Source organism: Dipodomys ordii, unplaced genomic scaffold, assembly GCF_000151885.1.
Source record: "Dipodomys ordii isolate 6190 unplaced genomic scaffold, Dord_2.0 Scaffold24, whole genome shotgun sequence".
NCBI classification, from domain to species: domain Eukaryota; kingdom Metazoa; phylum Chordata; class Mammalia; order Rodentia; family Heteromyidae; genus Dipodomys; species Dipodomys ordii.
The window spans coordinates 17,754,348-17,778,544 of NW_012267240.1; the positions used below are offsets into that span (position 1 = coordinate 17,754,348).

The 24,197-nt window shown below is 41.3% G+C and overlaps 1 protein-coding gene across 1 annotated transcript in view; it reads right to left on the reverse strand.

Annotated features, from left to right (window-relative positions):
• Window positions 1-341: 341 nt before the first annotated feature.
• Window positions 342-24,197, reverse strand: part of Dhtkd1 (dehydrogenase E1 and transketolase domain containing 1) — a 33,447-nt gene continuing 9,591 nt past the window's right edge. Inside the window, exons 5-17 of the mRNA XM_013014767.1 lie at window positions 22,444-22,713; window positions 21,131-21,302; window positions 19,299-19,497; window positions 16,936-17,248; window positions 16,013-16,097; window positions 15,062-15,201; window positions 11,876-12,026; window positions 10,481-10,587; window positions 7,218-7,382; window positions 5,268-5,350; window positions 4,636-4,805; window positions 2,054-2,139; window positions 342-1,077 (exon numbers count right to left, since the gene is read on the reverse strand). Of these exons, the coding sequence (XP_012870221.1) occupies window positions 976-1,077; window positions 2,054-2,139; window positions 4,636-4,805; window positions 5,268-5,350; window positions 7,218-7,382; window positions 10,481-10,587; window positions 11,876-12,026; window positions 15,062-15,201; window positions 16,013-16,097; window positions 16,936-17,248; window positions 19,299-19,497; window positions 21,131-21,302; window positions 22,444-22,713 (2,043 nt within the window). The 3' untranslated portion in view covers window positions 342-975. The remainder of the gene's footprint in view (window positions 1,078-2,053; window positions 2,140-4,635; window positions 4,806-5,267; window positions 5,351-7,217; window positions 7,383-10,480; window positions 10,588-11,875; window positions 12,027-15,061; window positions 15,202-16,012; window positions 16,098-16,935; window positions 17,249-19,298; window positions 19,498-21,130; window positions 21,303-22,443; window positions 22,714-24,197) is intronic.

Below are 24,197 nucleotides of genomic sequence, written 5' to 3' on the forward strand. Positions count from 1 at the left end.
ATTCCTCAGCACCACATAAGCTAAAAGAAAAAATGCCGGAAGTGGCATTGTGGCTCAGGTGGTAGAGTGCTCACCTTGAGCTGAAGAGCTGAAGGACAGCACCCAAGCCCAGAGTTCAAGGCCCACGACCAACAAAAAAAAAGAAAAGAAGAAGAATAGGTAAGCCTTGAAGAACATAAATCAGGAATGCTCTAGTTTTGTGTGTGTGTACTGTGTGCTGGTACTGAGACTTGAAGTCAGGGACTTGTACTTGCTTGTGGTTGATCTACCACTTGAGTCATGTCTCCAGCCTAGAACTTTGCTGGTTAATTGAAGATGGAATCTCATGGGCTTTTCTATCCAGGCTGACCTCAAATCACATTCTTCCAGGTCTCAGCGCCCTGAGTAGCTAGGATTATAGCCAGAAGCCAACAGTGACCAGTTGGAATGATCTAATTTTGCTGGTATTTTGCTGAATATTTTGTATATGGCTGTGAGGTAACAAAAAACAAAAATACTGATACAGGACTTTGGGAAAGGAAGATAAAAATTAAAGTGGCACGCATCAAGCAAATCAAGAGGCAGTTTTGAAGCTATCTATACGTATATATTATATATAATATATACAATATATCTGCAATATATTATATAATATATATACATATAGATATCCTTGGTCATATATAACTAATTAAAATAGAGTCTGAAAACATAAAGCTAATGACCTAGTTCTCCAACTCATTCAGTTGAGTTGGAGAAATCACAACCCTCCCATACTGCTAAGGATAAAATGTACTAATTTGATTCATGTATTTATAATCAATTTCCCTGTTTATCACACCTGTGCCAGATTTAACTGCGTGAATGGGTCCCGACACTTTGGAGGAACACAAGCTTTTCACATTACAAGGGGAAAGGGGAAAAAGTAGAGAAAGCAGGTTTCTCTTTCTCTGGCAGTCTGCTTAAAAGGAAGTCATGTTTCTTCAAAGGACAACATCAAGCAAAGGTCTTGGTGAGGACATCTTCATGCTGCTGCAGGTGCACAGTGCCAATCCCCACCGCGGGTGCTGGAAGTGGGGGCCGGCTCACAAGGCGGAGCTGTCATTGGAGCAAAGAAGAAATGAATTAACATTGTGACTGTATCAGGGGGTATATTAAATTTCTCTTAGCTTTTATATATCACATCTAGTGAGTTACAGAAAATAGATGAAAGGGGAATATTTGTCACTGCTAACAATTAACTAAATTCCAAGCATGAGAAGGTAAAGCCAGTATTTTAATTTGTCTTATATTATTGGTCTTCTTAATTAGGACTACTTACCCATGAAAACAATTCAAACTTAGAAAACTACTATCAAATGAGTAAACTGTGTTCCTAAGTGTTGCTTAGTCAATAAAGTCTAGGTAAATTTATTCTCAAATTTGAAAAAGTCAGACATTTGAATTGTTTTATACTTTTGGGTATGGGATACTCAACCTGAGTATACAAAGCGGCATAAATACTCAGCATTTTCTTTGGAAGGAATAATCTAAAGCTAGACTTTTATCTTTTCTTTTCTATTTATTTATTTATTTAGCTTTCTTCGCTTTGTAGCCCAGGCTGAGCTTGAATTCTCACTCATTCTGCCTCAGCCTCTCAAAGGCAAGGGATGCAGGTGCACAGACCCAGTTGGCCTTTTTTTTTTTTTTTTAATGGTAACAGGTTGAACTCAGGGTTTGCTAGACAGGTATTCTTACTACTTGAATCAAGTCCCCAGTCTTCTCTATTTCTTTCTTTCCTTCCTTTCTTCCTCTCTTCCTTTCTTCCTTTGCATACAATCCATTTTCCCAGGCTAGTCTCAAACTTGGGAGACTCAAGTGATATTTCTGCTTCAGCCTCCTAAGTACCTGAGACTCTAGCCATGTACCACAACACTCTGCTTAAAACTAGGTTGTTCTATTTTCATTTATCTTTTTAAAAAAATTAGACTGAGAGGAGAATCCTATTTGCTCTAATTCTATGAGAAAGACCACACACATGTGCACATACACGTACACACACAAATGAACACAACATGAAACAAAAAGCTATCACCTTGCAGGCCAGTTGCTTTTCAAACCTTGGGGAAACAAAACTCCATGGGCCCATGTTCTGAGGTTCCTCTTGACTCCAAATAAAATCTATAAAAAGGAAATTTACTTCAGTACCACAAGTAAATGTGCAAATCAAAGGGGTGGGAGACAGACATAGATATTCACCTCAATTAAATATATGGTTATCCAATGTAACAGTGTTTGCTTGTTTTGTTGACAAATACATAGCCCTGCATCTACCACCACATCATGATACCAAGTATTCTTTAGTCCTTGAAGTTCCTCCCACTCTTGAACATTGCCAACTATAGAGCTGTTCTCTATGCTCACAGTTTTGCCTTTTCCAGAATACCATATAAATGCAATCATAAACAACGTAGTGTTTTGGATCTGGCTTCCTTGAATAAGCAAATGATATTTGTGTGACCCCTCTGTGTTTTAAGGGCACACCATAGTTTACTCCTGGGGCTGAAGGTGTGTAACTCAGTACACAGTGTTTCCTTAACATGTGCAAGGTTTTGGGATCTATCCCAAAGTGATTCACTCTTTTTTATAAATATTGTTTTATAGAATGCTATTATACAAATGTGTATTGCTACTGGTGAACTGTGTTTATTCATTCACCCCTTAAACAACATTTTGGTTGTTTTCAGCTTGGGCAATTACAAATAAAGCTGCTATAAACATTTGCACAGATTTTTCTGTAACCGTGACTTCATGTCTTTTGGGTAAATACCTAGTAGTGGGGTCACATGGTAAGTAGATGTTTAATGTGGCGGGAAGCTGCCTTCTGGAGGAGCTATAGCAAGCAGCTTGCATTCCCACAGTGAGTGAGGCTCTGGACGTTTTGTGCTTGATATCATCAGCTTGGCACTTCCTTCTGTTTTCATTTTAGACATTCTGATAGGTGTGTAGCCCCATCTTATGAGCTTAATTTTTTTATTTCCCTATCACTAGCAACATGGAGCATTTCTCTACTTATCTATGCTCCAGTTCATTGGAAAAGTGCTGTTGCTGCAAACGTTTTTCATATTTTAAAAAGCTGGACTACTTCTCTCTTACTATAGAGTTTCAAGAGATTTTAACATTCGATAGTCCTATCAGATACATATTTGCAAGTATTTTCTCCCCAGCTTGTAGCCTGCATTCTAACTTTTATTTATTTTACACAATGCAAAATTCTTTGAGTAGCTGCAATTTTCCTTTTATTTTTTCTTATTTTTTTAGTTGGTCGTGGGGCCTGAACTCTGGGTCTGGGCACTGTCCCTCAGCAATTCTGATCAGGCTAATGCTCTACCTCATGAGCCACAGCAAAACTTCCGGCCTTTTCTGTTTATGTGGTGCTGAGGAATCGAACCCAGGGCCCCATGCATGCAAGGCAAGCACTCTACCACTGAGCCACCTTCCCAGCCCCGTGCAATTTTCCTTTTATAAAGTATATCTTGAGGGTCATAATTAAGAACTTTTCATCTAACCAAAAACACAATGATTTTTATTCCTACTTTCTTCCAACAGTTTTATCAGTTTATGTTTAGGAATATAATCAATTGAGTTAGTTTCTATATACAGTATAAACAGACATCTAACATGCCAGGCACAATTGTTGGAAAGTTTTGTCTTTTACAATTCTACTGTACTTCTCACATAACAGTATATCAATGATAACCCCCAAACTCTCAAGATATTAGTTGTTTTATATGCAGAAAGAAGTCTGAGCCGGGCACTGGTGCCTCATGCCTGTAATCCTAGCTACTCAGGAGGCTGAGATCTGAGGATCACGGTTCAAAGCCAGCCCGGGCAGGAGAGACCGTGAGACTCCTATCTCCAATAAACCACCAGAAAACCGGAAGTGGCGCTGTAGCTCAAGTGGTAGAGTGCTCGCCTTGAGCTGAAGAGCTGAGGGACAGCGCCCAGGCCCAGAGTTCAAGCCCCACGCCGACCAAAAAAAAAAAAAAACAAGTCTGAAAAGGATACCAGGAGAAACAGGGAGACACTGACGTTGTGGTACTTTGCTTCCATATGCTCAGATTCCATGAATTTGGTTTTCTAATCACGTTCACTGATCCCCACACCGCTCCTTCCATTTAAAATAGTTTGAATTGGTTTCAGGTATTTGAAGAGTCCCCTAACACAAAAACCTTTTGGGGGGAGGGCTTAAACTTGGGGCTTGGGCACTGTTCCTAAGCTACTTCTGTTCAAAGCTAGTGCGCTACCACTTGAGCCAGAGCTCCACATCCTGCTTTTTGAGTGCTTAACCAGAGATAAGAGTCTCTGAGCTGGGAATAAGGCTTAGTGGTAGAGTACTTGCCTAGCATGTATGAAGCCCTGGGTTTGATTCCCCAGTACCACATAAATAGAAAAGGCCAGAAGTGGCACTGTGGCACAAGTAGTAGAGTGCTAGCCTTAAGCAAAAGAAGATCAGGGACAGTGCCCAGGCCAAGTTTGCCCCAGAACTGGGGGAAAAAAAGTCTCACAAACTTCCTGACCAGGCTAGCTTTTGACCATGATTCTCAGATCTCAAGCCGCCTCAGTAACAAGGATTATGGGTATGAGCTACTGGCACTGACAAGAAAACCTTCTTACCTTTCACATGTTTGTATTTATTCATCTCTTGCCATAATGAGTCCAGAGGGAAAGGGCAGAGTTCCTCTATTCGGATGATGGCAAAGTCATGCTTCTTGGCCCCTAAAGATTCTCGATGCTTCAGCAGAGCATAGAAATGTTTGCCACAACAGAACACAAGGGTCTTAACCCTGTTGGGGAGAGAAAGGGTAACAGAGTGAGGGAGAAGTATCCTTAAGAATCATAGAGAACAAAGTCTGTTCAATGCCTCACTGAAGCTGGGGGTGGAGGGGTGGGGAAAGGGAATTCTATTACTGGATTCAGTCATCTGACAATCCACGCTTAGCAATGAATGTTTGCCTCCAAAGTTCACTCTTCCCTGCAAACTCTAACTGCCCCTGCACTGACAATGCTATATATCAGGATGGGAGCTGGGAATGCGGATCAGTAATAGAGCATTTGACTAGCAATAGTGAAGCCCTGTACTCAATCTTCAGTAACACCACCACCACCATCAAAACACACACACACACACACACACACACACACATTCATATCAGGATTATAGGTGTTTGGGGTCACTTAACATGAAATTCCCCAGTAATTTAAACTTCTACCTCAGAGTATGAAAACAGAGAAACACATCAGATTACTTATTTGGATCCACAGATGAATCACCGATGACTGGTTTGAATGTTGTTCCTGGTGCCATTTCTTGAAGAGTGGACACAGCTGCCTGAGAAAGAGCAAAAGCCACATGTGTATCAAGCAAAGGAAAAGAGCAGCATCTTTAATTAACAAGGAATTCTATAAAAACAGGACAAAAATTCTAGCTTAGCTGGGAGCGTGTAATTATTCTCTGTAATCCTAGGTACTCAGGAGGCTGAGATCTGAGGATTGGGGGTTCAAAAGCTAGCCCAGGCAGGAAAGTCCATGAGACTCTTATCTCTAATAAAGCAGCAGAAAAATGGAGTGGCACTGTGGCTCGAGTGGCAGAGCGCTCTCCTTCAGCTAAAGAGCTTAGGGACAGCACCTAGGCTCAGAGTTCAAGCCCCATGAATGACCAAAACAAATATGCTTTCTAGTTTATTACTTCAATTATGCACACATACCAATAAACACTGAATCTTTCCCCAGAAATGCTAGTTCTACTTAGAAACAATATGGGTGCCTTTTGTCTGTGCCACATGAGAGAGATGCCACAACAACAACAAAAAAAATTTTTTCCGGTCATGGGGCCTGAACCCTTGGCCTGGGTGCTGTCCCTCAGCTCTTCAGCTCAAGGCTAGCACTCTACCACTTGAGCCACAGCGCCACTTCCGGCATTTTTCTTTTTGCTTATGTGGTGCTGAGGAATCAAACTCAGGGCCTCAGGCATGCAAGGCAAGTGCTCTACCACTGAGCCACCTTCCCAGCCCAACCACAACAAAATTTTAAGAATAAACTTTCAGTCTGATGACACAAAATTTTTTTTTTGGGGGGGGGTTCGGTCATGGGGCCTGAACTCTGGGCCTGGGCGCTGTCCCTCAGCTCCTCAGCTCAAGGCTAGTGCTCTACCACTTGAGTCACAGCACTACTTCCGGCTTTTTCCTTTTTGCTTATGTGATGCTGAGGAATTGAACCCAGGGCCTCAGGCATGCAAGGCAAGCGCTCTACCCCTGAGCCACCTTCCCAGCCCCAGATGATAACACAACTTTATTATCAATAAAAATATACGTTAAGGGCTGGGAAGGTGGCTCAGGGGTAGAGTGCTTGCCTCGCATGCATGAGGCCCTGGGTTCAATTCCTCAACACTACATAAGCAGAAAAAATCCAGAGGTGGAGCTATGGCTCAAGTGGTAGGGTTCTAGCATTGAGCTGAAGAGCTGAGGGACAGCACCCAGGCCCAGAGTTCAGCCTCCACCACCACCAACAAAAAAAAAAAAAATTAAGTTTTGGGGATTGAAACTACCTTGTAGAATTTATATTTTGGGAGCTGGAGGTGAAGCTCAAGTGGTAGAGCACCAATTATGAGCGGAAAAAGCCAATAGAGAATGTGAGGCCGTGAGTTCAAGCCCCATTGCCAGCAAAAAGAAAAAAAGAGGACTAAGGAGGGAAGAAAGGGATGGAAGGAGGGAGGGACAGAGAGAAAAAGAGAAAGAACAAGGAAGGTAGGAAGGAAGGAATGAGTTCTTTTTTTTGGGGGGGGGGTGGTCAGTCATGGGGCCTGAACTCTGAGCCTGGGCGCTGTCCCTCAGCACTTCAGCCACATGAGCCACAGCGCCACTTCCAGTTTTTTCTGCTTATGTAGTGCTGAGGAATCGAACCCAGGGCCTCATGCATGCAAGGCAAGTGCTCTACCACTGAGCCACCTTCCCAGCCCCGGAAGGAGTTCTTATACCATTTGGATTTTAATTTTTTTCTAAAGTTTTATTTGCCCAGATTAGGATATCATTGTAATATTTACTATTCATGTCCTTCATTACAGTGGAAATGTTTTAAAATAATGAGATGACAAATCTACTCAAGCTATAAAGATTTTTCTATATAATTTAGAAATATTATTAGATTTAGAAAATAGAAAAATGGAATAAGAAAATGACAAGCCAGCTTTTGCCACTTACAGGGAACCTGAGCAACAACTTGGGAGAAGCAACAATGAGTGGTTTCCTGAAGTTCCGGACCATCTGTCTCCTGAGCAGGTGGAAATACTGCACGGGAGTGGTCGGGTGTACCACAAACATGTTCACCATGTCTCCGTCCACCCCCTCTTCTGTACTGTCACACATCTGGGAGGAAAATAGAATGTTCAGATCATCCATTGCAATCAAGAACGCAATATGCTAGCCAAAGGGAAAGCCAGGTGTTCTCAGGTATAAGCACTCAAAGGTGTGTCTCTCCATTTGGCCCAATTCTGTGTTATCTAACACAGCTGTTCCCAAACACAGCTGATGGAAAAAGTCAACACACACACTCACTCTCTCTATATATACTACACATATATACACAATATATATACATGACATATGTATATATACACTATATATATATATATACATACACGTGTGTATATATATATATATATAGAGAGAGAGAGAGAGGGAGAGAGAGAATGATCCTAGGGCTTGAACTCAGGGTCTGGTGCTATCCTTAAGCTTTTTCACTCAAGGTTAGTGCTCTACCACTTTGAGCCACAGCGCCACTTCTAGTTTTCTGGTGGTAAATTGGAGATAAGAGTCTCATGGACTTTTCTACCTTGGCTGGCTTTGAGCCATGATCTTCAGATTTCAGCCTCCTGAGTAGTTAGGATTCCAGGTGGTTTCTTTTTAAAATTTTTAAATTGTTATTATAAAGGTGATGTGTAGAGACGTTACAGTTACATGAATCAGGTTAAGAGTACATTTATTTTGGACAATATCACCCCTTCGCTCACTCTCTCCTAGTTGGGATTTTTTTTTTTTTTGGTCATGGGGCCTGAACTCTGGGCTTGGGTGCTGTCCCTCAGCAGTTCAGCTCAAGGCTAGCGCTCTACCACTTGAGCCTCAGGCCCACTTCCAGCCTTTTCTGCTTATGTGGTACTGAGGAATCGAACCCAGGGCCTCATGCATGCAAGGCAAGCACTCTACCACTGAGCCACTTTCCAAGTCCCTATTTTTTATTTTTTAAGAAGTTGTACAGGGCTGGGATGTAGCTCAGTGGCAAAGCGCTTGCCTAGCAAGCGCAACGTCCTGGGTTCGACCCCAGTACCAAAAAAGAAAAGACAAAAAAAAAAAAAAAGAAGTTGTACAAACAGGTCTCAATTCCACAAGTCAGATTATGATTACAACGCATTGTGATCAATGTCACTCTTTCCATTGTTCTCCCTCCTATTTGTCCCCATCTTATCCACACCCTCAAGTTGTACAGTTCAACATATACATAATGTACATGGACTATAATGACTGCATTTGCTCAGTGAGCAAATTTTTGATGTGTGTGATGGTCCTTGGGCTTGAACTTAAGAGTCTGAGTACTGTACCTGAATTTCTTTTGCCCAAGGCTAGCACTCTACAACTTTGAGCCACCCCTCTACTTATGGCTTTTTCAGTAGTTCATTGGAGATAAGAATCTATTGCCAAGTGCCAGTGGCTCAGGCCTGTAATCCTAGCTACTCTGGAGGCTGAGTTCTGAGGACTTCGGTACAAAACCAGTCCAGGCAGGAAAGTCCATGAGACTCTTATCTCCAATTAACCACCAGAAAATCAGTTAAAAGAACAGTTTTAAAAGCAGGTAAGAGGCAATAAAATAATGTAGCAAAAATATACATATGCAATACAATAACTTCATATAATAGAAGGAGAGCCGGGTGCTGATGGCTCACAGCTATAATCCTAGCTACTCAGGAGGCTGAGAGCTGAGGGTCCAGGTTCAAACGCCAGCTCAGGCAGGAAAGTCCCTGAGACTCTTATCTCCAATAAACCACCAGAAAATCAGAAGTGGCATTGTGGCTCAAGGGGTAGAGCACTAGCCTTGAGTTGAAGAGCTAAGGGACAGCACCTAGGCCCAGAGTTCAAGCCTCACAACTGACAAAAAAAAGGAGGAGAAAGGAAAGGAACATAGCATGCCAAGGACAGAGTTCTGAAGAAAATACACAGAACTAGACAAAAAAAAAGGGAGCATGATGCTAAGAAAACAAAGTTAGAGACCAAATCTACCAGTATATGCCTAATAAAACAAAAAACATCAAGAACAGGACAGGACTAAAAATACTGTAAATGGCACCAACAGAGAGCTTCACACGATGAAAGCAGATGAAATAAGCGAGCACTTATATAATCGCACACTCCTCTAAGATTTACACTTATTAATCTTTTTTGCAGGACTAAAAATAAAACTAGTGCTATAAACAAAGAGTTGAAATAACCACAGGGAAAGCAGATAAGCAGATTCAATGGTGATAATAACCCATATTAATATGCGTTTACAATCATAATACTAATAATTTAGTATTCATTTAAGGCAAAAATACAGATTCCTAGGCCTTACCTCCTGAGCATCTTGTCTGGAGTTGTCCTAGTATCTGAATCAGTTTACAAAAAACTTCCTAAGGGATTCCCAGGGTCATTCTGATATAGAAACCACTGTTTTTGGCCACCTGGGAACATTCATTCCAGAGCCTCATACATGCTGGCTAAGTGTGCTGCCATTGAGCTACATCCTGATCCTGAAAACATTTTAAATTGCCATAAAACTGATATTATGTTGTTGGGTGCTAGTGGCTCATGCCTATAATCCTAACTACTCAGGAGGCTGAGATCTGAGGATCGCAGTTCAAAGCCAGCCCTGGCAGGAAAGTCTGTGAGACTCTTATCTCCAATTAACCACCAGAAAACTGGAAGTGGTGCTATTGCTCAAGTGGTAGAAGGCTAGGCTTGAGCTAAAGTGCTCAGGGACAGCGCCCAAGCCCAGAGTTCAAGCCTCAGGACCGACAAAACAAAAACTGATATTATATCTGAGGCATTATGTTTCTAAGAAATTTTTTTTTTGGGGGGGGGTCTGGTCGTGGGCCTGAACTCGGCCTGGGCGCTGTCCCTCAGTTCTTCAGCTCAAGGCTAACGCTCTACTACTTGAGCCACAGCGCCACTTCCGGCTTTTTTCTTTTTGCTTATGTGGTACTGAGGAATCGAACCCAGGGCCTCAGGCATGCAAGGTAAGAGCTCTACCACTGAGCCAACCTTCCCAGTCCCATTTCTAAGAAATATTGAACTTGCATTTGCTCTATTTCAATACTAAAATATCTTGCAGTTTAAAGTGCATGTGACCCTATCTACTGGAGGTAGTTTGAACTGTCAAAGCACCTAGGAAGCAGGAGAACTTTCTGGAGTCGGGCCATAGGCATTCAACATACCTGCAAGAAGCGCTCTATTCGACAGGATGAGTGGTCAGGCCCTGCCCCATCATAGCCGTGCGGAAGGAGGATGACAATGCCACTCTGCAGGAGCCACTTTGCCTCTCCTGTGAAAGCATGAGGTGGGAGTCAAATCTCTAGAAAGTAGAACAAAACAGTCTGACAGACTTTAGCGATTAAAGCAAATGTTTGCTGGCTGAGCCCCCAGCCAGCATGGGTTCATGGCATGCATTTTTCTAACATACCACACCATACCTGAAAGGAATATTCATTTGAAAACCTATGATGATGCCTACCTTGGGCTTTAGCAAATATATGACAAACTCAGAGGTCAAAGGTCAATGTCCCAACTTAGATAGCAGGCACCACTAACTCCACCACAACTTCAGAAATCAGTAGGAAGACTAGAGGCTTGGCTCAAGTGGTAAAGCACCAGCCAGGAACAAGAAAGCTGAGCAGATCATAAGGCCCTGAGTTTAAGCCCCCAATGCTGGTACATCCAAAAAGAAAAATTTGCTGGACACTAATGGTTCAGATCTATAATGCTAGCTATTCAGGAGGCTGAGAGTTGAAAACCACAGTTCAAAAGCAGCCTGGGCAGACAAATCTGTAAGACTCTTACCTCCAATTAACCAGCAAAAAAGCTAGACGTGGAAGAGTTGCTCAAGGGGTAAAGCACCATCCATTAATCCATTAGCAACACAGCCAAGTAAGAGCATGAGGCCCATGAAGCCCTGAATTCAAGCCCCAAATCTGGGTGCAAGTACATGCACAAACAGTTGGTGGCCATATTTTTCTTTCTTACAACTTACAAGAAAAACACAACTATATGAAAAATCTGAGGCAAATATTCAAAACTAAATAGTGGGTATCTCCAGAAAACAGGATGGGGAGGTCTGGTGAGAGACTTCTGTTTTTCCTTTGTACACATGCATTTTTACTGTCAGCAGGTGTTGCTTTGAAACTCAGCCTTCAGGAGCTGGACTGAGGGGAGCAGATTTTCAGGGTTCCAGTGGCTCACTACAGAGCATCACTCTGGAACCACTGTTCTACTGTTTATAAGTGCCACAGTTCCTACTCAATATACCCCAGTAGACACGGAATTCATGAGGCTCACCTCATCCAGCCATGTTCCTCAAGGAGACTGGCGGGGGGTGGGGGAGGGTGGTCTGTTTAATCACCCAGTGACACACAGTCCCCTGCTTACCAAGAGCTGTGATGCTCTTCCCAGCAGCCCCTTCCACTGTCTGAGGGCTTCCATGTGCCTGTCAACTGGGACAACTGCCCAAACTCTAGAGAAGCAATCTGAGAAGTAGCAACGGCCCCTTATCATGCACTTGTCCCCATGAGGCTGGGGCCATGGATCTGTTACACCAGCCACATGCTGACACCAACCTCCAGAGATGAATGTGTCGAAGATGATCTGGGCTCCATTGAAAAAATCACCAAACTGAGCCTCCCATAGGGGCAGTAACTTTGGACTTTCAATGCTCATCCCATACTCGAACCCCAGGACAGCCTCTTCTGATAGGGGGCTGTTGCTGACCTAATCACAGGGCAGAGAACCAAACAGTGGCATGAGGTGAGTCATGTGGCAGGAGCCTGCAGAGGTACAGCATCACATGCATATGCATCTCTCAAAGGGAGGAGGGCACTGAGGAGAGCTTTGCTATCACTGATTACCACACTCTTAGTGCCTACCCACTGCTCAGTACCAATGATCCACTTGAGAAAAGTTGGGACAGAAAGGGAAAGAAAGAGAGGTTGCATATGTGTATTGAAGATGATCTTCAGAGATAAATAACACACCTCTCAGACAACCTATATAGCTGAGAATAAAACTGTGTCCCATAAGCTTTTTGAGAAAACAAATGTCATAAACGTAAGTGTAAAAGGGACTTGAGAGTGAGAACCAATGGAAATGGAGAGGGTAAAAGGGATGAGGATGGCCAATATGACCAAACTAATTTATAGTCATGAATAAAAATAGAACAGAGGAACTCATTAAAATTGTACAAAGTGGGGGATAAGAGAGCATTGGGAATGTGGTTTAGTGATAGAATGCTTGCCTAGCGTGCATGAAGCCCTGGGTTCAATTCCTCAGTACTACATACACAGAAAAAGTCAGAAGTGGCACTGTAGCTTAAGTGGTAGAGTGCTAGCCTTGAGCAAAAGAAGCTCAAGGACAGTGCTCACACCCTGAGTTCAAGTCCCAGGACTGGCAGAGAGAGAGAGAGAGAAATAGAGGGGTAACTTTTATGACAGCACAGTATCTGCACATAATGAATGTACAATGATAATACACTAAAATGAATGGAAATCCTGGCATGTTACAACATGGATGATACTTGAAAACATTATGTTAAGTGAAATAGACCAGGGATGGAAGGACAAATACATGATTCCACTTGTTAAGGTACCTAGAACACAGGCCGGGAAGAGCTAGAGTGACTGCCAAGGGTTGGGGAAGGAGCAGTGGGAAAGTGTCTGTGAGTGGGTACTTTTAGTGTGGAAAGATGAAAAGTTCCTGGATGTGTGGGGGAGGGTGGCTGCACAGTGATGTGATGTACTTAATCCCACTGAACTCAACACTTGGAAATACTTGAAATGATGAATTGTTATATTCACTTGGCCATAGTAAAAACAAAATAAAGAGACTTTTATCTTCAATTAACCACCAGACAACTGGAAAGGGAGCTTTGGTCAAAGTGGTAGAGCCCAGGCCCTGAGTTTAAGCCCCAAGACCAACAAAAACAAAGGAGGATTTGACTTTTTGAAAAAAAGGATATTGGAAGAAAGCCTCCATCTAAGAGGATCATAGCATTGAGGATAATGAGGTTCAGGCCAGTTGCAAGAGGGCATTTCCACAACTTCATACCCAGCAGCTCAGACCTTCAGTTTTCAGGATGAGCTCACCACTCAGGAAGCCCCAAGGGTGCCAAGTCTGTCAGGATCGCACCTGGTCCCTCCTCCCCCGTCTCTCTTACTTTTCCTCATACACATGCCCTTTACATATGCCCACCTCTCTTCTAGTTCTCTGCCATGTTGTGAGGCAACCAGGATGCCACACCATGCTATCTGGATTTTCCAGCCACAAGAATCACAAGCCAAAATAAACCTCTTTTCTTTATATATTAAAAAAAAAACAAAATAAAGTTTTGGGTTTTTAAAAAATTGTTATTATAAAGGAGGGGTTATTGTTTCATTAGTTAGGTCATAAATAAAATTATTTTTGGGCAATTTCACCCTTTGCTTTGCTCTCTCCTAGTTAGTTTAGTTCTCCCACATTAGTATAGTTCATTTTTAACATAGTTCTAGTGAGTATCATTCCTGCATTTGTTAACTCTGTCTCTCCATTTCTGTGTCCCTCCCTATCCCCTACCAAAGATAAAGACAAAAAAAAAAAGAAACAAAAAACATCAAAAACCAAAACAGATGCCATCTTCACCAACAACAGAACATAAAAACAAAAACAAATCTCTTGTTTCCATTTCCTGGAAATGAAAAAGTTTTAAAAGTCCTAAGACAAAGATAAACGAGTTATAATAAAAGGCCTACCATATATTAGAATCCATTTTTCTGGCATCCTGTTAGCATGGCAAATCAAAAGAGTCATCATGTTAGGATTAAAAAAGCAGGATGGAAAATGAATCTCTAAGAAAGCTAGAGACACCACAGTAAAATACAACAAGATTGTGAAGTTGGTTTGAGAAACATAGTATTAATGTGTAAGTGTTTATTTTCTGGTCTTAATACAGGAAGATACAGGAAATATGCATCATAGTGTATCAGGTTAGCAACCTGTTCTCAGATGGTTCAGAATGAGTAAGGTTTCTATTACACACCTAACTTTTAAAAAATATATTCACTCGAGCAAGACCTTCAGCCTGGACTTTTGCTGATTATTTGAAGGATGGGGGCGGGGGGTCTCACAGAATTTTCTTCCTGAGCTGGCACAGATCTCAAGTCTCAACTTCCTGAGTAGTTAAGATTATAGGCATGGGCTACCACATCTGGCAGCACTAGAGTTTGAACTCAAGGCTTCATGTTTACTAGGAAGGTGCCCTACTGCTTGAGCCAGGCCCCCTATCTAAAAAGTATATAGCCATCACCCTCTTCTATGTCCTAGTATTGGGACAAGGGGGAAAAAAGTGTGATCTCAATAGACAGTAACTCAAACACAATAAGTAAAGATGGCAATAGGTTATCTACTAGCATGGGAGGTTATGCATAATTTATCTTTCTGACCTTGATTCTAATTTGTTATAACTTATATGCTAATTAAAAAGAAAAAAAGAGGGCTGGGAAGGTGGCTCAGGGGTAGAGTGCTTGCCTTGCATGCATGAGGCCCTGGGTTCGATTCCTCAGCACCACATAAGCAAAAAGAAAAAAAAAAAAGCCAGAAGTGGCGCTGTGGCTCAAGTGGTAGAGTGCTAGCCTTGAGCTGAAGAGCTGAGGGACAGCGCCCAGGCCCAGAGTTCAGGCCCCACAACCAGGCCCCCTTCCCCCCAAAAAAAGAATTCTGTAAGTGTAATAACTAGCAGTTGGACTTTACAATAATAATATATTGAAATCTCCTACCTCCAGAAATCCCTTCTGGTTAGGATCCATGTGGTTCAGGGGGATGTAGGTGTTGTCGGTCTCCTGGCAAACCACCATTGCGTGCCTCTGACTAAAAGTTCCACGGCCAACATCTTGGCCACTTAGGCGGACATTAAAACCTTAGGTGGGCAAGTACAAAATAAAAATAAGCAAACAATAAACCGAGGTATCCATGATAGCCTTGGTAATAAGATATGGTAACTCTAATTCTTTTTGAGACAGAAGTTCACTGTGTTGCTCAAGTTGGCCTTAAATTGGCTTCCAGAATTCATACAATTCTCCTGTTTCAGCCTCCTGAGTAGCTGGGATTCTAGAGGTGTTGTAAATTGGCTTATTTTGAGATTTTTCTTAGAATGATAGCTTTTCCTTATTGAAAATCTATCTGTCCTATATTCAAAAGTCTAAGACAGGTGCTGGTGGCTCACACCTATAATCCTAGCTATTCAGGCAGCTGAGATCTAAGGAAGGCAGTTCAAAGCCAGCCCAGGCAGGAAAGTCAAGTAGACTCTTGTCTCCAGTTAACCAAAAGGTAGGAACTGTGACTCAAAGCGGTAGAGCACTATCCTTGAGCAGAAAAGCTCAAGGACAGTGCCCAGGCCATGAGTTCAAGCCCCATTAAACCCCTCCCCAACCAAATCTATACTTAAAGTGAAATTGTATAAGTTGCTCTAAAATTTTTAGAGAAAAATATCTTTTCAATAATCCAACCATGAGTTCCATGTTTCTAGGTATTATCTATTCTCTAATAATAAAGGCTGTCCACATAACTTGTGCTGTGATTAGGCAATACTTTCAGGAAGCATATTTTTGAACATGTTTTAGACAATGGAAATAACATGAGTTGTGATTTAGGAAATCATACAGGTTCTATGTAACAAATAACATTCAGAGTGCTCTCTCCAGCTGTGAAGCTAAACAGAAATATCTTACCTTGAGCAAGTAGGGAGCCCAATGCAAGGGTTTCTGCTGTGGCCCAGTCTAAATTTGTTCCATTCTTTACTTTCTCCATTCTAGTCTGTAAACATGAGGGGGAAGAAAAAGAAATTTCCAATAGTTCATATCCTTTTTTTTAATATAGGTTTTTATATTTTAATAAAAGCAAGATAACAAAAATATAATGCCAAATAAAAACAGTACAGACAGATATATCAAAGTATGAGAAAAATTATCAACTGGGAAGTGGAGCTGTGGCTTAAGTGCCTTGAGCAAAAAAGCTCATGGGCAGCACTCAGGCTCTGAGTTCAAGCCCCAGGACTGGCACACAAAAAAATTATAAATAGGTTGTTGTTGTTGTTGTTTTGATCAGTCATGGGGCTTGAATTCAGGGCCTGGGCACTGTTCCCAAACTTTTTGTTTCTGTTTTTGCTCAAGGTTAACTCTCTACCACTTTGAGCCACAGCTCCATTTCCAGTTTTTAAGTGGTTAACTGGAGATAAGAGTCTCACAGACTTTCCTGACCAGGCTGGCTTTGAACCGCAATCCTTAGAACTCAGCCTCCTGAGTAGCTGTAATTACAGACATGAGCCACCAGCACCTGCCTATAAACAGGTTTTTTCTATTGTTTTCCATTTTAATTGGAAAAAAAATCTGTATTTTTCTTACAATAAATAGATCTTCTGGGTATATATATTAAAAATGCATAAATAATTAATAAATGGCTAAAGGAAAAATAAAAGTCAGGAAAAATGTGAATTGACTCTCAACACCAAAAGAACACTGGGTTTTAGTTCCGAGAACTAATATTATATACAATAAGTACTTGTCAAAGACATTAGCAGCTGAAAAGACTGGACAAGTAGTTCCCCTGCTGAGCAAGCAGAAAAGGCAGTAACAGATGATTTCAAGGCTCCTACCTGAACATACATCTTCAGAAGGTGAGTGTGCACCTGCAGTTCCTTCGGGACCTCCACAGACTTCATGCCAATAAACCTCAGGAGGTCAAGGGGCACACCTGTGTCCCAGGTAGTGATGCATGCTTCCGGCTGAGCCAGGCCCTGCCAGTGGGCCTGCAGGTGGGGGGTAGGAGGTCGGTAATTGGCCACGTTGGTTAAGTGGTCATTTAACTTGGCATAGTAGGAAGCTTTTATTTCAGACACCTCCTCCTGGGTCATGAGCCCATTGGCAATGAGGTGCTCTACATATGTGTCTGGGATGCTTTTTCGGGCCCTGTGAGAAAGAGAAGGGGGGAAAAATCTGGTATGCACAATTCCAAGAGAGGCAGAGACGAGACAATTATTATGAAAGACATTATTACCGTTAAAATGCACTTAGGAAATGTCTTGGAACTAGATAGAAGCACTGTTTGAAGAATATTTCCTATATTTTCTATTTTAGGTGTATTGAGAATTATTTTATGGTCTAACACAGTCTCTCCTGGACAGTGTTTTATATATACTTGAGAAGAATGTATATTTTTCTGTTATTCAGAAAAAATGGTTTATCTGAGTCTGTTAGATCACATTAGTTTATAATATTTTTCTTTTTTTTTTTTGTCGGTCCTGGGGCCTGAACTCTGGGCCTGGGCACTGTCCCTCAGCTCTTCAGCTTAAGGCTAGCCCTCTACCACTTAAGCCACAGTGCCACTTCTGACTTTTTCTGCTTATGTGATGCTGAGGAATGAAACCCAGGGCCTTCTGCATGAAAGGCAAGCACTCTACCACTGAGCCACCTTCCCAGCCCTCAATTCTTTTTTTTAAAGACACATCTTGCTACATTGTCCAGGCTAATCTTAAAATCTTGGCCTCAAGTGATCTTCCTGTCTCAGCATCCTGTCTTGATTTTACAGGTATGCCCACACACGCACACAAGCATGTGCACACACCCACACTACACACACCCCCACCCCCCACACACACCTGGATTATTCAACTCATTATTGAAAATGTTACCTTGAAGGTTCCAAGTATTGTAGAAATACCTTTTCCTTATACTTATTACCTGACTCATGTAATTGTAATCCCTCTGTACATCATCTCTATAATAACAATAACGTAAATTAATAAGTAAATTAATATAAGTAAATAAATAAAGTAAATTAAAGAAAGAATGTTGTCCATGTACTGCAATTTTGAAATACTGTAGTAAATTTTACCTTATATCAATTTTCACCTCAGTAAGTTAACAAGACATTAATCAAATTTTAACTAATCAATTAAAAATGCTCATGAGTAACAAGCTCTTCCAGATAAACAAGAGAAACAAATTTGCCATTATAAGTTTTTGTCTACATTCAGGTAGAAACTAGTGGAGTTTTCCTACAAACTGGCAACTTCTGGACAGTGATTTTCAAAGCTGACCACTTTATCTACTCTGCGTACCCTTACAGGGTACACAGTGATTCCGCTCAAGGCAAGCCCTATACCACTTGAGCCACAGAGCCACTTCCGGTTTTCTGGTTAATTTGAGATAAGAGTCTCATAGACTTTTCCTGCCCGGGCTGGCTTTGAACGGTGATCCTCAGATCTCAGCCTCCTGAGTAGCTAGGATTACAGGCATGAACCACTGGCACCCAGCTTTATTATGATATTTTAAAGTGTGTATTAGCCAATATACCCCCAAATTGTCATTTCAATTATCAGATCAGTATAGAAAGTCTTATTGAGCTACTTAGCATTTCTGTTTTACATGCTAAGTCTTTGAAATATGGTGTGTGTATTATACTTCCAGCACATGTTCATCAGGACTGACCACATTTTAAGTGCTTAAATGGCCACTATGAAATGGTCATCTATTTCTCACCAAGGTTCAAAGCAGGTCCATATTTATGGATTGTAGAAGGAAATCATAGGTCCTATTCCTGATCCAACCAGCATCATACTAAGGAGCATCAAGCAAGGCTTTGCCCAAGTACTCCTACCTTAGTCTTCCCAACTGCTAAGTGAGTTGCTAAGCTGCCCTTCCCCATTCAACAAGCAAATGGAGTTTGAAGACCTATGGTGACCTATGGTGACCATCCCAGTTTGTTCAGGGCTGTCTCTGGAAAGTCTCATGTCCTAAGGAAACTAAGAGAATTGCTCATGTACTTGAGAGTATCTATTAAAAATTAATAGGGTTTGGGGGTGTTGATCAGTGGTAGGTGTAAAGCCCCTGACTTCAATCCTAGCACTGCAAATAGATAGATAGACAGATAGATAGATAGATAGATAAGATAGATAGATGCAAGAATGCAAGCATTATGCAGTCAGAAGGCATACCAAATGAAGGTTTATGGTTGTACCTGATGATTTTATACATGATTGGATTGGTGAAGAAAGGCTCGTCCAGTTCATTGTGGCCCCACTGCCTGTAGCATAACAAATCAATAATCACATCTTTCCGGAATTGGCGCTGATATTCAAAAGCTAGTCGTGTGGCCCGGACTACTTCCTCTGGCCTGTCTCCATTGACATGAATGATGGCACAGCCTACAAGCTTCCCTGAAGTAGGAAGTACACAGATGAAGGTCAATTCACTTAGAATGACATTAGCCTTTCCCCCAAGACCCAATGCCTGAATAGGAAGACAGCATTTGTACTCAAGAAGTTTGGTTTGGTTGGTGAGAATCAAGTCCAGTGACAAGTCCTAGATCCATCACTTCTTGTATAATCTTGTATAAACTTGGTACGTTATAAATCTGAGTGCAGTTCTGCCTCTTAGTGAAATGTCAAGATTATATGAGCTAATAAACACAGTATTAAAACTTCATCATAAGGCCTGATACAAAATAGTTAACATTATTTTTGCTATTGCAATTGCTATTACCTTTCTTCCTGAGATAGAAGAGTCATTAAAGAATACATCCTAGGAAAAGACATTTACTTCAAAGAGAAATTCTAGACTAGTTCTGCACTCTCTCTACCAGACTATTCACAAAGACAGTTCCCATAGACAATTCTAAAAGGCTTCTATCTAAGCTTTGGGTACAAAAACAAAGAGTTTCTATTAGCCAACAGTTCTTGTAACAGGTTCTGTGAAAACAGGAATGGGTAATACAAGATCTGATTGCCTTTTTTTGTTGTTGTTGTTAGTCATGGCCTGGGCTCTGTCCCCCAGCTCTTCAGCTCAAGGCAAGTGCTCTACCACTTGAGCCACAGTGCCACTTCCAGTTTTCTGGTGGTTAATTGGAGATAAGAGTCTCACGGACTTTCCCGCCCAGACTGGCTTTGATGCACGCTTCTCAGATCTCAGGCTCCTGAGTAGCTAAGATTACAGGCATGAGCCACCTGCGCCCAGCAAGATTGCTTATATTTATAGATTAAAACAAGTTGATTTTGCCAAGCAGAGGTGCCAAGCAGAGGTTGAGAACTGAGGATTTTGGTTCAAAGCCAGCTGGGGCAGGAAAGTCCATGAGGCTTTTCTCATATTAACACCAAAAAGACAGAAATGGAACTGTGGCTCAAGTGGCAGAAAGCTAGCCTTGAGCAAAAACTTCAGGGACAGCAGCCAGGCCCTGAGTTCAAGTTCCAGGACCAGTATACACACACCACACACACACACATACACACACAAAGTTGATCTTGACTCTTCACATTTTAATTCTCAGTAGGCTACCTCACCAATCTTAGGATTGAACATATTATTTTTTATTAAGTTCTTGGCATTCCAAGCTTGAATATTCTAAAGGTAATTCTCTAGTATTGTACTGTGTTACTGTGTTATTCTCTGACTTCTACCAGAAAGGGCTACTGAAGGAATTTGAGACAGGACACTCTAAACTCTATCCTTTTATTATTTCCTTGGATTTCAAGAGCAAACTCAGGGATGAAAGCAAAGCTAGTGGTCGAGCACTTGCATGGCTTGCATGAAGTCCAGTGTTTGATCCAAAAAAAATCACAAAATAAGAATAATCATGGCAGTAGTAGTAGTAGTAGTAGTAGTAGTAGTAGTAACTACCACACTCAGACTGTAAGAGTAATACTAACTTGCCAGCTGAATAACTGCTAACCACATCTGATCCAAATTTTAACATGGGAAATGCAATAAAACTCACTGTTTTCAATGACCTACAAGTTTCTCTAAGAATTTCTTATCTTTCAGAACAATCAACATCAATCCTGCCGTGTTACATACCAATATCACTACTGTATAAAGAAGACCTTCCTCTTTCTGCAGGAGTGGTGTAACCCAGCTGGTTATTGACAATCAAATGGATACTGCCACCAATTCTGAAATGTGGGAGGTTAGACAGTGTAAATGTTTCAAGAACAATTCCTTGACCGCAGAAAGATGCATCACCATGAACCTAAAACACAGGGGGATAGGGACATGAAGAATTAAGAAGTTTAGGTTTTTAGATTAAAATGCTTTTAAATACTAATAGAACAAAATGAGTTCTAAGAAATGAAAACAAGAAGTTTTTTCTTTGTTAAAATAAAATACTAATAAGAATATAAAAGCAACTGCTTTATCACTATTCTCCTGTTCTCCTCAAAGTATGCAGATTATAGGAATTCTTGGACTGGTTGGTCAGACTGATGTCAAAGGCAGCTTTCAAAGATGCTCCTTCTGCTCTTTCCACTTACCATCACCATCAGTTAACCCACCCCTCCCCATCACACCCTGTGCCATTGGTCCATGCAGCAAACACTGTAGTTTCCACAGCATACTGTAAGGGGAGGGACTTACAGAGGCACAAAGAGAATCTCAGCTCTAGGAAACCTGGCGAGAAAATAGTCTGTAAAACCAGAGGAATGGGGCTGGGAGGTGGCTCAGTGGTAGTGTGCTTGTCTTGCATGCACGAGGTCCTGGGTTCGATTCCTCAGCACCACATAAGCAAAAAGAAAAAAGCCAGAAGTGGCGCTGTGGCTCAAGTGGTAGAGCGCTAGCCTTGAGCTGAAGAGCTGAGGGACAGCGCCCAGGCCCAGAGTTCAGGCCCCATGACTGGACCCCCCCAAAAAAAAAACAGAGAAATAGCACACTACTTGGGCTCTCCCTCTCCCTAGCCACCTTGCCCAGGAAATGAGACTACACTTGCTCCCATCACCTAATCCTCACTGTAGTATCATGAACATGACAAACACAAGAAGGTACAGGAGAAGAGAATGTCACATGCACATGGAAGGTGGGTTTAAAGAAAAATGAAATACTATGAGAGAATCTCTACCATGTGCTAAGTTTCCAGAACATTCAAAACCTGCTAGATCAGAATATCATCACAAACTCTGGTAGATAATGTGGTAAAGAAGGGCGATGTTCTATTTTTTCACATCTAAAATAATGATGGGGTTGAAGATCTGAGAAGAGAAAGTTTAAGACAACTGCAGAAATCATCTTTTCCCAAAATGTGATTTCACTTTCCTCTTATTTTCAGATCTATTTAACCCAGATATTCTTGCTCCCTGGTTTTCCCAACCTCTGGCCTCACTTCCTGAAGCCACAAGTACCTGTAAGCAAATGACTTTGTCCCCAGGCTGAGCTGAATCATTGGGAGAGTAGTCCCCATCCTGCCGAGACTGTTGTCTGCCACGAGTTTTCCCCACAGCCACGGGGTTAACGGCTTCCAGGTGTGAGGGGTTCGGCAGCATTGTCACGTGGAGTGGACGGTGGGAACCAAAGTCCAGGTCCACAGATGATGTCAGGTGAGACAGGACATCTCCAATGGCTGAGACATTGTCTGGAAATTCACTTAAGCCTTGCATTTTACGGAACATCAGCTATTAGACAAATAGGAAAATGATACTTTTTTATCACAATGGAGATTAGGGGGAAAGTGGATAGTTTAAATACAATGAAAATAAAGATGATGTAAATGTATTTGTAATTATTATAAATATTCATTATCCATGTGTGGCTCAGAGTTATTTGGTGATCTTCAGAATCAAGTGAAGTGTTAACATTTTAAGAAGAACCTAACTTGAGGAAAATAGCAAGCAGATTTCAATTAGAAAAAATTTTTAAAAATATACCTGTTATAATATGTTTGCCAATCGGATTCTGTATCAATTTTGTTAAAAGTAAAAAAGAAACTAGTCTGCATGCCAATGGCTCATGCTTATAATCCCAGCTACTTGGGAGGCGGAGATCAGAAAGTTTGTGAGTTCAAGGCCAGGTCAGATACAAAAGTTCACAAGATCCATTCTCAACTGGGTACAATAGCATGCACTTGTTATCCTAGATACATAAGAGGCTAAGGCTCTTGGTTCCAGGCCAGAGTGAGCAGAAAAGTCTGTGAGACTTCATCTCAGTGGAAGAAACTGGGTATGGAAACTGGTTGTACCTGTCATCCCAGCTACAGGGGGAAGAAAAATTAAGAGGATCATAGTCCAGACTCATGCCTAGGAATGATCAGCCAGTGAACAAGAAATGATTGTAAGCATTGGAGAACCTGCCTAGCAAATACAAGGCCTTCAGTTCAAATCATAATACTACAAAAAAAAAAAGAGGAAACCAGTAAAATAGAATGCAATTCCACTTAGATAAAGGATGATGTATATTGCTTAACTCAAACCATATCTGCAGATTATACCATGGAATTCTGGAAAGATTTCTTGATATATGAGCTCCTACTTCATTTTTGTCTTCTATGACACAGATATATAAACCATTTTGAAAATCAACAATACATTTTCAAAAGTCCTTCACTGATAAGTGACAAAGCTGGATCCAAAACTAAGATTTAAACACCTAAATTCTAAATTAGCCAAACTGTTTGAATACCTAGAACTTTCTCTAGCTTTGAACAACTTCTAATTGACCTATATACAATAAAGAATAGGTATGTTCTTATAATTTCTTCATCTTGAAAGACTGTTTTATCTGAGTGATCTTAGGAATGTCATTTTTTGGTTTAAGAATTTCTGTACCTACTTAAGCATATGTCTATATCTGCCAATCAGTTTAGTCTACCTTGACTCAATTACTAGTCTTTGTGTATGGGTATTTGTGTGATGCCCACTGGTACTGGGCTTAAACACAAGCCTTTATGCTTGTTTGGCTTTTACTTACAGCTGGTGCTCTAACACTTGAGACAAGCCTCCCTTTTAGGATTTTCTGGTTAACTGGAGATGAAGTCCCATGGACTTTTCTGCCTAGGCTAGCCTTGAACTGTGATTCTACAGAGCTCAATCTCCTGAGTAATTAGGATAAGCAACTAGCCTTTAAAAATCAAAACAAATGAGATGTGAGAAATGTGTTTAAA